Genomic DNA, 13,693 nt, shown 5'->3' on the forward strand with positions numbered 1-13,693 from the left:
AGGAAAATAACTTTATTTTATAGAAAAATCTTCAATCTTACATCTGCACTCATGTCGGTTTATAAAAAAAGCAACCTCCCAAGCTTGACCCCTCTACCACTCTTGTTACTATAATTAGTTTAGCCGCAGAATTTTGACCAAGTGCCAAGTGGCATGTACCGCCAAAATGCACCACTCAGCGGATTGCAGACAGCCTCACCCACTGGCTGGAAAACCAAAAAGGGCGGGCCTTGAGGGGGATCAAAAAATTGTTTGCTAGTGGCGTCTGCCTTTGGCTAATTAAACGGCCAAAAGCAAACACAAAAAAACAAAAACAAAAACCAAATCTCAGCCAAACAAAAAAACAAAAATCGGCAAAGAAGAAGTTGAACAGAAAACAATTAAAGCCGAGCATGGAATGTTTGTCGGAGTGTGAGTGTTTGTTAGCGTGGCTATAAAACCAAATCGCTTCACCGAATTCACCAGCAGTTGCCGTTCGAGCGTTCCCAGATCAAGAATCCGCCACCTCCAATATATCAACTATATATCTATATAGTTCCTTATTTTTTTTTTTTACAAGTGACCTTTTGTGATCTGTGATTTCGTATTTTTTTAAGTCAAAAATAATGTCGCGTCCTGTGCTAACCATTGCCTTTTTGCTTTTGGGCTTTTCCTCGGCCATTTTGGCCGGCCGTCTTAGCCAGCGTTATTTGCCAACTCCGCAGGCCAGTCAGCTGCACTATCATGGTGTCAGCGGCCAAGGACATGCTCCTCGTCCTGGCGCTGGACATGGCTTTGCCGCCGGCAGTGGATCTGGCTTTCAGCGCCAGCAGCAACCGCAAATTCCCATCGTAAGGAGCGACTACCAGAGCGATGCCAATGGCAACTACAACTTTGGGTGAGCTTTTAGCTAACTTGCATTCATGTTAATCGCATTTCCACTTCAGTTACTAATACGAAAGATCCATTAAATTTTTTTCAGCTTCGACACTGGCAATGGCATCCATCGCGATGAGACCGGTGAGTTCCGTGGAGGATGGCCTCATGGATCATTGGGCGTTCAAGGATCTTACTCCTATACCGGTGATGATGGCAAACAGTACACGGTGAACTACAAGGCGGACAAGAATGGTTTCCAGGCTGAAGGAGCTCATCTGCCTGTTGCTCCATCGGTTCCCGCAGCCCCAGCTGGGTAACTACTATATAATGATAGCTATAGTATCCTGACTATAATATCATGACTATATCGAATGGCTTTTGGCAATTTTAGACGCAGTTCTTATGGAGCTGTTGGTGGCTACCGTGGATCTGCCTCATCGCATGCTTCTGCAGCTGCCCCTGCTACTAGATATCTGCCACCAGGATATCGCCAGCGCAGGAACTACTAAGGGATATGATCTAATATGATCTAAAGGATGGAAAGGATCTAGCAAACTAACTATCTGATTTTAATAATGTAAAATGTAATAAATTGGCACCTTTTTTTTTGTAATCAAAGTTTTCCCTGTTTAAGCCCTCTTTTAAGTTGCCTTTTCCATATCAATATCCCTTGGAAAAACTACAAAAAAAAGCAAAACCGAGAAAGGAACGCCTTTGTAGCTAATTTGAGGGAACAACTTCTGAGCCACGCCCATTAAAAGGCTGGCAAAAGAACACACACATTGCCACGCCTCTTTGGTGTTTGGCATTTTTTTCCATGTGGTCTTTGACTTTTGGCCAAAAATCGAAATAACTTCTCAATACAAAAACAAAGCAAAGTTTTGTTGGCAAAAGGAGGGTTGGGGGGGTGGAGGGGTAAATTAATATGCAGTTAAGCAGTTAAGTTAAGGTCCGCAATCAAAACAAGCTAAAATCCCTGCCTTTTGCCACATTACAAAACTTTTTTTGTTGGTCCTTTCAGGCAGAAGAGAAGGGAAAAAGTTGAGACTTTTTGGCCATTGTCGCCTGGCATTAATCATAAGCAAAGCCAACTTTTACGTCTGAGGCTCTGTTTATTTTTGTCTTCAAGTCTGAGCTTTGGCTCTAACGAGAAGGGTGAAATGCTTAAGAGGGAAAGGTGGGAAAATTTAAGTTACAAAATTTAAGAATTTAAGGTAAAATTTTATGTTTTTAAGTTTCGATTTAGTTTATATTAATCATAATATTTCTTAAATATTCTTAAAATATCAAAACCTAAGCTAAGTTTAAGCTTCTATTTGCCAGCTTTAACCCAACTCCTTACTCTCAGTTACCCCTCTAACATCACCCACCACAAGTTATATTATAATTAAGATCATAGGAAAATATTATATACGTTTCTTTATAATTCGAAAACTTCTAGCAAAAAAAAACAGACAGAAAACGCCCCATTGAGGCTGACTAAAAAAAAGCCTTTCACAGCCCTTTCAAATGTAAATGCTTTTCCAGCGCTTTTCTTTTTATTTTTCCACCCATCCTCCTTCAATGGCAATACTGTCAAGTTTCCTTCTAGCATTGTCTCTGAAACTTTCTTCTTCTCATTTTTTTTTGTTTTTTTGCTTTTCTTTTTGTTTTTTTGAATTGTTTTCGTTGATTTTTCCCAAGCCATATCTTCGTCTTTTCCTAACCATGGCTCGGTCGGTCGTTTAGCATTCGCATTCCGTTTTAGCATTAATTAAAATTACACTGAATTGCCGGCGGGGCATCAGGGGGATACCCAGAAAAGCAGCAAAAATAGCAGAAGAAGGCGGTGGGGGAGTGGAGTGTCGTTGGGCAAAATGGGATGTTCTCATAAATTAAAGGCGCTTATGAATTTTATAAATTATTTTCCATGTTGCGGCACCGCTTGGGAAGATGAACAATTGCCGGAGTGCGGAGGGTGGGGCAAGGAAAATGCAAAAAAGGAAGGGGGGGGAGGGTCTCTGGGATACAGAGAAGAGGTTCTAGCTAGGATGGAATGCACTGGGGAAAAGTTATAATCTTATGATATTCCACAGCTGAAGGCTATCTTCTAACTTCTTTCATTTTGATTTCTTGCTAAAATTTCAATTAATTTCCATCTAATTTTTAGAATAATTTCTCGCAGTGTACAACAAACCGGCCATTACGAACAGGCATCGTCCTGTTCATCGCCCGAAAGTAGGCAGCAGCGCTTATTGAATTTCATTAACATGTGAACTGGGTTTCGCCATCCTTTTTAGAGAAGGGCGTTGAAATCAGAGGTTCCATGGTTTTTGGGGGCAGGGCTGTGTGGCAACTGCAATCATTTGCATGCATGTCTGTGCATGTTTAACTACATTTCCACCACCTCCAACGCCTCCCCCTCCACCCTCAATGAACTCACTTAATTTTATGCCAAAACAATGACACGCCATAAATTTAAACGGATTTGGCGTTGTGCCGCAAGCAAAAAACAAAAAAAAAGGAGAAAGAAGCAACCCTTAAAAGGGGGTACAGGGGTGTCGTTCGGGGGTACTGACATTTGCCAGGGGCAAACACACACACACACACACACACACTTTTTTGATGCCAAAGAAAATGCTCACACAGAATGGCACGTGGAAAGCAGTTTACAAAATTTCACAATGGAAATAATTATTTGTTGGCATTTAGAAAAGTTCATTATAATATCAGTTAAGAATATTACGAACAACGTATGGTCTATATTTTACAGTATTGCTGATTTCAGAGGCCTTCAGGCTGAGATATCAAGGCTTAGACGGACAAACGGACGGACAAGCAAAAGGACAGGGTTAGAACGAGACTTCCAATATATCAATAGTATACATATCTTATGAGTTACAGAAACATTCCTTTAATCCTAAAAAACCATGATCAACGAGTAATAATGATATCAGAGATCAGAGGCCTTCAGGCTGAGATATCAACGCTTATACGGACAAACGGACGGACAAGCAAACGGACAGGGTCAGAACAAGAATACCAGTGATCATGATCAATAGTATACATAACTTATGAGTTACAAAAACATCAGAGGCCTTAGGCTGAGATATCAAGGCTTATACGGACAAACGGACGGACAAGCAAAAGGACAGGGTTAGAACGAGACTTCCAGTGATCATGATCAATAGTATACATATCTTATGAGTTACAAAAACATTCCTTTAACCCTAAAAAACCATGATCAACGAGTAATAATGATAGGTACAGGTATAGGTGGCCCATGTACCGTTTGCTTTTTGAACTATCGATAATTTTGACTTTGCCATTTCGAATGTCAGTGTCAATGTGTCAGATATTTAGTAGAAGGTTTGCAGATATTTTTATAGAGATTTCAAAACGCAAATCTTCCGTGGGCCTACAGATCCCCTGCAAGCTCTATAAGTCCCTTAAGTAATCTTTTAACTTGTAAGAAAATCTTAAACTAAAAACTAAAACCTTAAAGCTTGACCATAAACTAAATTCAAGCCAAGATCTTGAATTTATTTTCCCTACATATGAGTTTAATTGCGTGCAAATCCGCCCCAAGGAGAAAATTGAGAAAAGCGAACCTTGCGTTTGTGTCAGTCAATTTCAATGTTAATCCACCTGTGTTTCGGAATGGCTATATACGTGTGTGTGTTGATATTGATATGGCAGTTGCACGCACATTTTCCCCGCTTTTCCCGCCATTTTCCTTCTTAGCAGTTACATTATTTAGCCTTAGCCAAAGCCTTTTCCCCATTCCCTTCACAACGCCTTGCTTTTTCCCACCGTCTCCGGGTGAGTCATCTTCATTGGCAATGCGAGAACGTTGTTACCCGTCCCAGCGGACATCATTTTCATTAAAATTTTAATAGTCTGCGTGTGTGTGTTTGTGTGCTGGATGGCTGGCTGGCTGGCCCCACTTTTCCTTGTTTTCCTCACCCTCTTCGAGCTCCCCACAGTGTACAACACGTAATATTATAAATTTAGCAAGTTATGTTCGAAACTAAAGTGCCTGCAGTTTGAGCTGGGGAATGAACTCTTTCCTGAAATCTTTTTTTTAACATTTAAAGAAAATTTATAAGAAATATTATTAGTTTTCCCCTCTTCGTAAGACAAATTTTCTTTAAAAAAAGTGAAGTAATTGAATGAAAAACTATAAAACTTAGCAATAAGTTACAAGAAACATAAAGAAAAACTATAAATCTTTACGCACATGCCAATGCCTTGTTTTCCCGCGAAAAGCATAGAATTTCCCACCAGCATTTTCAATTCGTTACGAGAAAGGGAAATAAATCGAAGCGAAATGGAAAACAAGAAATTCCAATAAACTAATTTGCACAAAGCGTCGAGGAAACTTTTGGCAGCTGGTTGACGGGAGACCTTATGGACGACGAGGACGACGACGACAACTCGATCCCCTCTTGCAATCCTCTTAACCCCACTGTTAGCTCCTCGCAATCTTCTTAGCCAGAAGCCCTCCCACTGGAAAACTTTTCTCCCCAAGTATTTGCGTATGAATTTTAAGCAGCTGGAACAAATGCATGGCCAATAAAAGGGATAAAATTGAAAACCAGCCAGCAATCCCCCAGCATATATGTACATAGCCCCTCCCCACCCCCTCCTTTTATATAGAAATCCATATATAATTTACATATGTGTGCGTTAACTGTTAACGGTATTCCCTGCCCGTCGTAATTGTAACGCCTCGGCAAAGCTCAGACCATTGGAAAATATAAAATTTCCATACACCAAAAAGAGCATCGAGCATGGAGCTTGGAGCGTGGAGCATCTTGTTGGGTATTTGCGTATAATAAATTAGCATCGCGTTTCGCATTATTGACTGGATTTTGAATAATAACACACAAAGGACCTTTACGGGCAGCAGGATAAGGAAGGTGCCGCGCCACAGGATCCATGGGATCCAATGTAACTGTAGACCGGCGACAAATGGAGAACTCCAAAGCAGGACTGAAAAGTGAACAGTTTTGAACACGGCAAGAAAAGCAGGAACCAGTTGGGAATTATAACGATATAGAACATATTTATATTCATTTTAAGCTAATGAAAACGTAAGTACCATTAATATTTTGAAATAAAATAGTTATTACGTGGCCCATGTAATGTTTGCTTTTTAATCTATCGATAATTTTGTCAGATATTTAATAGAAAGTTTGCGGTTTACGAAATGGTTAAGTTTACGCTCGAAGAAAATTGTGAAATATTGATATTATTATAGCGATTTTAAAACGCAAATCTTTCGTGGGCCACCCTATACAAGTAGCTTATACTTCCTAATAATATTTCTAATTCGATTTTTCCACAGTGCATCTCACATATCAGCAGCACAAAGGCAGCACTGCCATGTAATACATCCCAAATGCTGCAATCGGGGAAGGGGGCGGGAGCGGTCGAGCATTGGGAAGCATATATCCTGCTGGTGTTTTGGGGCGTTTCACACAACTCAGCACAATTGCGCACATAAATTTAGTGCGCCAAATTATGCGGTGGGCGGAGTGGAGTAAAGTAAAGTGAATGGCACACTCAAGTCAGCGGCATGACGCCGCGGATTTCACAGTGGGTACAGAAAAAATTGAATATCAAGAAAAATTATAAAAGAAATTAAGAAAGTGCAAGTTTTTTGTGGCAAAAAAATACTACATATTTAATCGAGAAATCGGTTTAAATAATTTTTCTCAATTTTGCATGATTTTTTTTTTTCAGATTTTGGACTTTAATTTTGTCAAGACAAGACGCACCGCTAATAGAACAACAGTTTTGTGCAGCCAAGGACCAAAACAAACGATGCCTACCATTGTTTTGTTTGATTTTGAAAAATCAATTTTTTCAAAATTTTGCATTTCTGATTTATTGGCTGAAAAAAATCGTGTCCGATTTTTTAGCTCTAACATTGTCAAAACAAGACACATAGCTAAAACAATGACTGTTTTATGCAGCTAACAACCCAAACTTCAAACCCCTATACTTGCTTTTATCGGTATTGTTCTTATTTTGTGGAGCGAGCTCTGATTTAATGGGTGAAAAATCCGGAAACCAATTTTTAGCAGAAATTTGCAATATTGTTTCCGGGTTCTTAGCTCTAGCTCGGTCAAAGCAAGACGTACAGCCAAAAGAACTACTGTTTCGTGCTGCTAACGACCAATACTAACCACCCCTATACCTCGTTTTTCGATTTTGGGAAAGTCAATTTTGACCCAAATTTCGCATTTTTGATAAAAGGGCAAAAAATGAAGTTTCCCAGATTTGAATGCAAACCAATTGGGAATCATGGCAATCAAATTACGAGCCCTACGAGGTATTACATTCCTCATTTGGAGCATTTTTGGCTGTGCTATGGCTAAGAAACTGATTTTTTGCGCCCAAAATCAAGTATACGCCTTTTGACAGCAGAAAGCTCGGCTTGTTGCCATTCCTTAGCTCTAACTTTGTCAAAACAAGCCGCTTGTCTATAGCAATGACTGTTTTATGCGGCTAACTACCGAAACTTAACACCCCTATACTTGCTTTTATCATTATTGCTCTGATTTTTCGGTGCGAGCTCTGATTTAATGGCTGAAAAATCAAAAAACCGATTTTTAACAGAAATTTGCAATACTATGTTCGGTTTCAAGCTCTAGCTCGGTCAAAACAAGACGTACAGCCAAAAGAAAGACTGTTTCGTGCTGCTAACGACCATTACTAACTACCCCTATCATTTGTTTTTCGATTTTGGGAAATTCAATTTTCACCCAAATTTCGCATTTTTGATAAGGGGTAACATCATCAAAATTTTCAAAAATGGTCCAAAAATAAAGTTTCTCAGATTTGAATGCAAATCAATTGGGAATCACAGCAATCGAATTATGAGTCCAACGAGGTATTACATTCCTCATTTGGACCATTTTTGGCTAAGCTACAGCAAAAAAACTGATTTTTTGTGCCCAAAATTATGCTACGTCTTTTGGCAGCAGAGATTCCGGTTTCGTTGCCGTTTCTTAGCTCTAACTTTATCAAACCAAGCCGCATAGCTAAAACAATGACTGTTTAATGCAGCTAACAACCAAAAATTTATATATTTACTTTTTTATATTTGAAAACTGATCGAAGGCATATCGAAGGCATAGCTACTAAGTAAGGAAGAAGAATGTTTCTCTCCCACTGTGCTCAGAGAAGTGCCTTTTCCCATTCTTCTTTAACCTCTGAAATTTTTTGGAATTGTTTATTTCTTATTTTTTTTTACGTTTCACGTTTTTTGCGTGTAGAACATGAAATGTTTCACATGTGTGTTGGGTTGGACAGTAGTTCGCCCACTTTTATATACAGGCGGCTTGCCTCCATTTACCCTGGTTTACGTCCGCCATTGGGCCAAACCTCCTACTAACCTGCTTCCTGCCACCCTACCTAAGCCCTTCCATGCCCCCATCCATTGTACCTACCATGTTGCCAGCACACCCTCCCACTCTCTCTCTTGCCCCAGACTCATTTGAATGTATTACAACACAAGTTGAAAATGTTGCAGAAAACTCTCCAAGCTAAAAAGCGCCCAGAACGAATGCTGCCGACATGAATTATTTAGAACGCCAACTGGGTTGAGGAGCTGCCTGCCCCCTCCCCCCTTCTTTTTTTGGTATTCTTGCACCTCCTTTTCTCGCCACCCATGTGTGGGCTTTGATTAAATTTTCGTAGCAGAAATATATATACTATATATAGGAGAAGGAGTAAGCTTCTTGAAGTTGAAGAAAGTTCTTACTTAGTTTTAGGTGAGGGGAGAGGGGACTTGACTCGGAAATTAACTCGTTTTATTGCTCGTTTTATGAAACTATCCAAGGTGAACGACGTATTTATGCTACATCCAGCTACATCTAGCTACTTAAGTTCTTAACCAAACACAAGTGAGCCTTCAAATTCTGGAAGATTGCCGACTGACAAGGCAATTCCACGTTATTACCAACAATAATTCACACGCAACAAACGATGGGTTGGGTGGATATTTGAAGGGGGAAGTTGAAGAAGGTTGGGGGGAGGGGGGTTAGCTACATCCATCCACTTTCCACAGGGGGTGGCAATCAACAATTGTTGCATGAATAAAACGACAAGAGCGGACAGGAGGACATTGAGGCTAATGATTGCCAACGCACACAGATCACTGAGCAATCTTCGTTGGCGGATTGGGTTGGGGGTTTTCCCAGGCCTCTCTCTGTCTAATGCTCAAAATTGTGCCATCAAAAATAATGCGTAGGCGGGTAATTTTACCCCCAAAGCCCCTACCCCTTACAAAATATATATATATATATATCAGGCACTTGCTGGCCCAAGATAAGGCATTAGATGATGGAAATTATCCGGGACAATGAGAAGAATGGCCTGTCGTCAGGCCATTGTGGTTCTCATGGCTTGAAACTGGAGACAGCAAAAGCGGGAAGGTTGGACATGAAGAAAAAAAAAAAAGTTGAGGAGCAAGTGGGGTTGACTGGAAATGGAGGCCAGAGGTGAACATTGACAAATGAAGGTCCTTAAATTGCGCAGAAATTGAAATGAGGCCTTCCCCCGTTTTTTTGGCCAGAGGCAAAAAACCAGTTGGGAATTATAAGCATAAAAAATGATTGGTTGTAGTTGTAGAAAAGATATTAGTAAGGATTAGTGCAAAATTAGGAGACATTTCAATTAGTTTATATTTTTTTTTAAACAATCTGAACTTAGAAAGTTTCTCTGTAAAAAGTTTTGCCAACTTTTATGGCTACCCAAAACCTTATTTCTTGACTCTTTCCATTTTCCTCACTCACCTTTATCATTTTCTAAGCTTATAAATTGATAAACTGCTTTGCCATCATGTTTAGGTCAATCAAAATTTGAATAAAGTTCAATCAAAGTCAAATTTAATTCCCCAAAGTTAACCCCGACAAGCCCTAAAAAATGAGGTGTGCTCGATTATGGAAACAATTTGCAAGTTTCTTGCTTGTTTTTTCCTGATTGGTTTGAACTACTTAAAGTGCCAAGAAAATTTTCAAATGCCATTTGTTAGCCCTCCCTCCCCAAACCCAAGAGTTTTCTTTTCCTGTTGTTCCACTCATATTAGAGAAAATCGAATTGACAAAGACAGCCACAAGTGGTTGGAGGTTTAGGATTGCCATGGGTTTTCCTTTTTTTTGGGGGGGAGGTAAAATGGAAAATATATATCTAGGGACTCGAACTCAGACTTCGTCTGATTAGTGAGAGTGCCCCTAGCGTTGTCACTGAGCGCCTTGGGGGGCATAAATCCAAATCCCCAAACCAACCAACAGATTGCCGTATCCGTCTGCCACACACCTGATAAATCCATCAAAATCCGGAAGCCGCGTCAGTTGGCTGGCAGAGAATTGCAGTTTGGAACTGCAGTGTACACTCTCATTTTGGTTTAACTTGATTTGATTTTAAGTTAAGAAAAGGATTAAAAGGATTTTTAAATAATAAACCAGCTTGGTTATCATTCTTAAAAACAAATTCCCATCTTGCCTTAACCTTTTACTAAACTTTAAACTCAGCTTAAAATGACTTTGTTCTTAGGATTTTCTAAAATATATATAGTAGAATATAAAAATCTCTTAAATTCAATATTTAAGACCTATTAAATCATCGAATTTTTTAAGGGTATTACAAGTTCAATCTTTCTACTTGAACATTTTTGTTAACCAACTTGTACTGCTTATTTATTTATCAAGCGAACGGCGGCAGGTGAGGCGAAGTTTTCGAATTGGACTTCCGGCTTTTGGGATTGGGTGTTGGGTGTTGGGTTTCGGTTTCGCCATGGGGCTTACATTCGCTGTCCACGCAGCTTATCGAATCGGACAGCTGACAGTTGTACATGGCCAGCAAGAGGAACTACCAGGATGGATGGATGGGTGAGTGTATGGAATGAAGGTTGGAGGACCAATGATGATGATGATGATGTGGCAGCGAGACAGCGATTTGAAGTGCTCTGCAGACAGAAACCGCAGCGTACTTAGACAACGTTTGCCAGCTGATAAATGGTTGCCTGTCACTTAGCCGCGTTCTTGATGGAGTACTAAGCCAAATATCCAAGCCCAACCAACCAACCAACCACCCACACAGCCAAACACAAAGTTGCCCCCAAGGCGTGTGCTAAAAAATAAAACAAAGTTGAAGTTTCTACCTCCCCCCACCCCGCAAACGAGAAATCGCATTAGCGAGCCTGAGGTTCAGCCTGGATTTCAGATTGAGTTCTGGAGGCCAGAGTCTGGATTTAAAGTTAAGGCTGGAGATTGAGTAGCCTCTGGCTAAGTCCCGGATGGAAGTGCCATTATTCTAAGGCTTCTTATGATGGGTTTGAAAAGTTTTTCTATGAAATATATATATCACCTTGCCGGGATATAAGCTTTATGATATAGATCTCAGAGGCAAAGGGGAATTCTAAAGTATTTCTAAGATATTTTTTGACAAAACAACAGCCAGCAAGACTAACTAACTAAATATTAAAGCTAACTTTATAATTTCGTGGTATATTTAGGTATTCCATTTTCCAAAAGTAATTCAGATAATTGACTTAGAAGTGCCCACCTGCTGGCGCCCAAGACTTTCAGTACCTTCTTCTCGTTTTTTTTTGGCATTGCCTTATTAAGCAGTGACTTTAATTATGTTTAAATATTCATTAAGCTTGGCCCCAGGTTCTGGCCACTTGCTGCATCCTCCGGTTGCCGCCAGGTTCAATTTCAATTTAACTTTGTTATCGGCTGTGGCGCCCCCGGGGCCAAAAATGCTTTCGGCTGCCAAATCAAATTCGACGCCCAATTAAAATTCAATTTGTTGCGCGCCATTAATTAGATTCTAGCACCCCCCCCTCGCAGCACCTTGGCATGGCCATAAAAAAAATAGCCCCCCCAAATGATGGATTTCGGGGGAGACTGAAGCTAGAGGAGATTGAACTTTCGTCGAATAGCAAACGAATGCCACCTGAGACTCTGCTCCTCCTTGTTCATTATTATTCTATTACGCACCCGCCACCTAACTCTATGCAATTCTGGCCACATCCTTTGAACAGTCTGGCAACCACCTGCAGCGTGATTGGGAGACCCACTAATTAGTGTGGCCGACGCTGTTACTGATGATGAATGAAGCTATTCCATCGGACACTTCAATTAGATGTAATCTATGCGCATAAATTGTTGGGGCATGTGCAGCAACATGTGTGGCATTAACATAAATTAACTACAAGTTTAGGAAAAAGCAGCTGCATTCAGTGCCCTATAATCCCCAGAATCCTTAATTCTGTAAAAAAAAAACTAATCAGCAGGACTCACCTGCTTCTGCAATGTATTGGATAGCTCTTCCAGGCACTCCTTCCTTTCGAAACGCTCGAACTTGAAGCTATTAGAGCGATACAGTTCGTTGTCCTCCCGCCGACGATTGCGGCAAAGGCGTCGGGTGATGATATTGCCACCACTGCCACTCAAACGGGGACTGCAAGTGCAGGTAATCAAGTTGATTTGGATTAGTAAAGGATATTAGATAAGGATATTATATAGTTAAAGGGTTAGTGATATGAAAACTTGAATGATAAGATAGAAAGAAAGAAGAATCATCCTTAAATCGCATCCATCAGTTTGATTTCTCTGCTGACAGTTAGCAGAGACCCAAGCCTTGCCCAATCCTCGCAACACATTAACCATTAAAAAATATAAAAAAAGAGGAGAGAGAGAGTGTTATACAACCGCATGGTGGGCGGGTCACAGCGGAGCTCGTTAGCTGGCGCTTCATTAAAATTTCACACATTCGGCGGTAAAGAAAACTCTGCCCCATTTACCTTATTATGCGCGTCCTGCGACGGTCTGACGGTTGGCTTAAAGCCTCAAAAAAGTTAAGCTCGGCGCCCAATGGAACGGCGACCCACTTTGCATGCGGGTTCGTTCAACGCCCGCGGCCACTTCAATGGTTCAAAAACTGAAAATAAAAACTGAAAAAACTGAAAAAAAAAACTTAACCAAACCACAACAACAGCAAAAAAAAAAAAAACAAATGAAAAACTTTCAGAGGGCGGAAGAAAATGTGGGAAAATGTTTAAAGAAAAAAGGGAAAGGCCGAGGGGAAAGGGAACAAAAAGCAAGCCGGTGAAAACTCTGTGGCAAACAAAAGCACAAGCCACTGGAGCAGACTCAAGTGGCAGCCACTTGGGCACTCCAACTCAGTGGAGCTCCAGTTGCAACTCCAGTTGCAGGCTGCACTCACAGAAATCTCTGTGGCACTAAGGTGCTCTCCGATTTTTTCTAAGGCAAGTTTCTAAAAGTTATGCACTGAGAAAAACTATCTTTAATGTTTCTTTTCTTTTCAGATCTTTCAAGCTGCTTTGATCAACAGTTTTTTTCTCTAAAATACTATACCCAAGCAGCTTTTCTTATTTTCTAATTCATTTTCATTTTTTTTTTCAGATATATTTCTTTAAGTGTAGAAGAACTACTCACCCGCAGGGCTTGCAGTGCGTCATGTGCAGATCCCAGTTGAGATGGAAGTTGAACATGCGCAACTTGGCCACCGCCCGCTGTCGCAGTGAAATGTCCGCCTGTCCTCCAGATCCGGATCCGCCAGCTGTTCCTCCACCTCCTCCTCCTCCAGCACCACCACCTCCCGAAGTGGTTGCCTGTCCGGATCCAGATCCTGCCGATGGTGCTAGTGCCGTGTTGCGTTGGGGATTTGGATACATCATCACTGTGCCGCTGGGCGCCGAAGTGGCAAAGAGACGTCGCGATGAGCCAACGCCACCGCCGGATATGCCACCGCCATGATGGTGGCTAGGACGATAGTGCTGGTGCTCTTTCAGGGTATAAAAACCGCCCGAGGAACT

General features: G+C 40.9%; 2 protein-coding genes across 5 annotated transcripts in view; one reads left to right on the forward strand and one right to left on the reverse strand.

Moving 5' to 3' along the window:
- Positions 1-13,693, reverse strand: part of LOC108103854 (chromatin modification-related protein eaf-1) — a 55,255-nt gene that overhangs the window by 36,447 nt on the left and 5,115 nt on the right. For all 4 annotated transcript variants that reach the window (XM_017209557.2, XM_017209555.2, XM_017209556.2 and 1 more), the window contains 2 exons: positions 13,314-13,691; positions 12,156-12,315 (listed from right to left, as the gene is read on the reverse strand). In XM_017209557.2, coding sequence (XP_017065046.1) covers positions 12,156-12,315; positions 13,314-13,691 — 538 coding nt within the window. The remainder of the gene's footprint in view (positions 1-12,155; positions 12,316-13,313; positions 13,692-13,693) is intronic.
- LOC108103856 (pupal cuticle protein 27) lies at positions 241-1,695 on the forward strand. The gene is made up of 3 exons (XM_017209561.2): positions 241-877; positions 962-1,171; positions 1,250-1,695. Exons 1-3 carry the CDS (start codon positions 606-608, stop codon positions 1,365-1,367), a joined length of 600 nt encoding a protein of 199 aa, XP_017065050.1. The 5' UTR covers positions 241-605; the 3' UTR covers positions 1,368-1,695.

This window comes from Drosophila eugracilis, unplaced genomic scaffold, assembly GCF_018153835.1.
Source record: "Drosophila eugracilis isolate 14026-0451.02 unplaced genomic scaffold, ASM1815383v1 contig_408, whole genome shotgun sequence".
Classification (NCBI taxonomy): domain Eukaryota; kingdom Metazoa; phylum Arthropoda; class Insecta; order Diptera; family Drosophilidae; genus Drosophila; species Drosophila eugracilis.

Coding starts and splice junctions, on each gene's coding strand:
- LOC108103856 (XM_017209561.2), top strand. CDS start 606: ATGTCGCGTCCTGTGCTAACCATTGCCTTTTTGCTTTTGGGCTTTTCC. Junction 878..961: donor AATGGCAACTACAACTTTGG/GTGAGCTTTTAG, acceptor AATTTTTTTCAG/CTTCGACACTGGCAATGGCA. Junction 1,172..1,249: donor GTTCCCGCAGCCCCAGCTGG/GTAACTACTATA, acceptor TGGCAATTTTAG/ACGCAGTTCTTATGGAGCTG.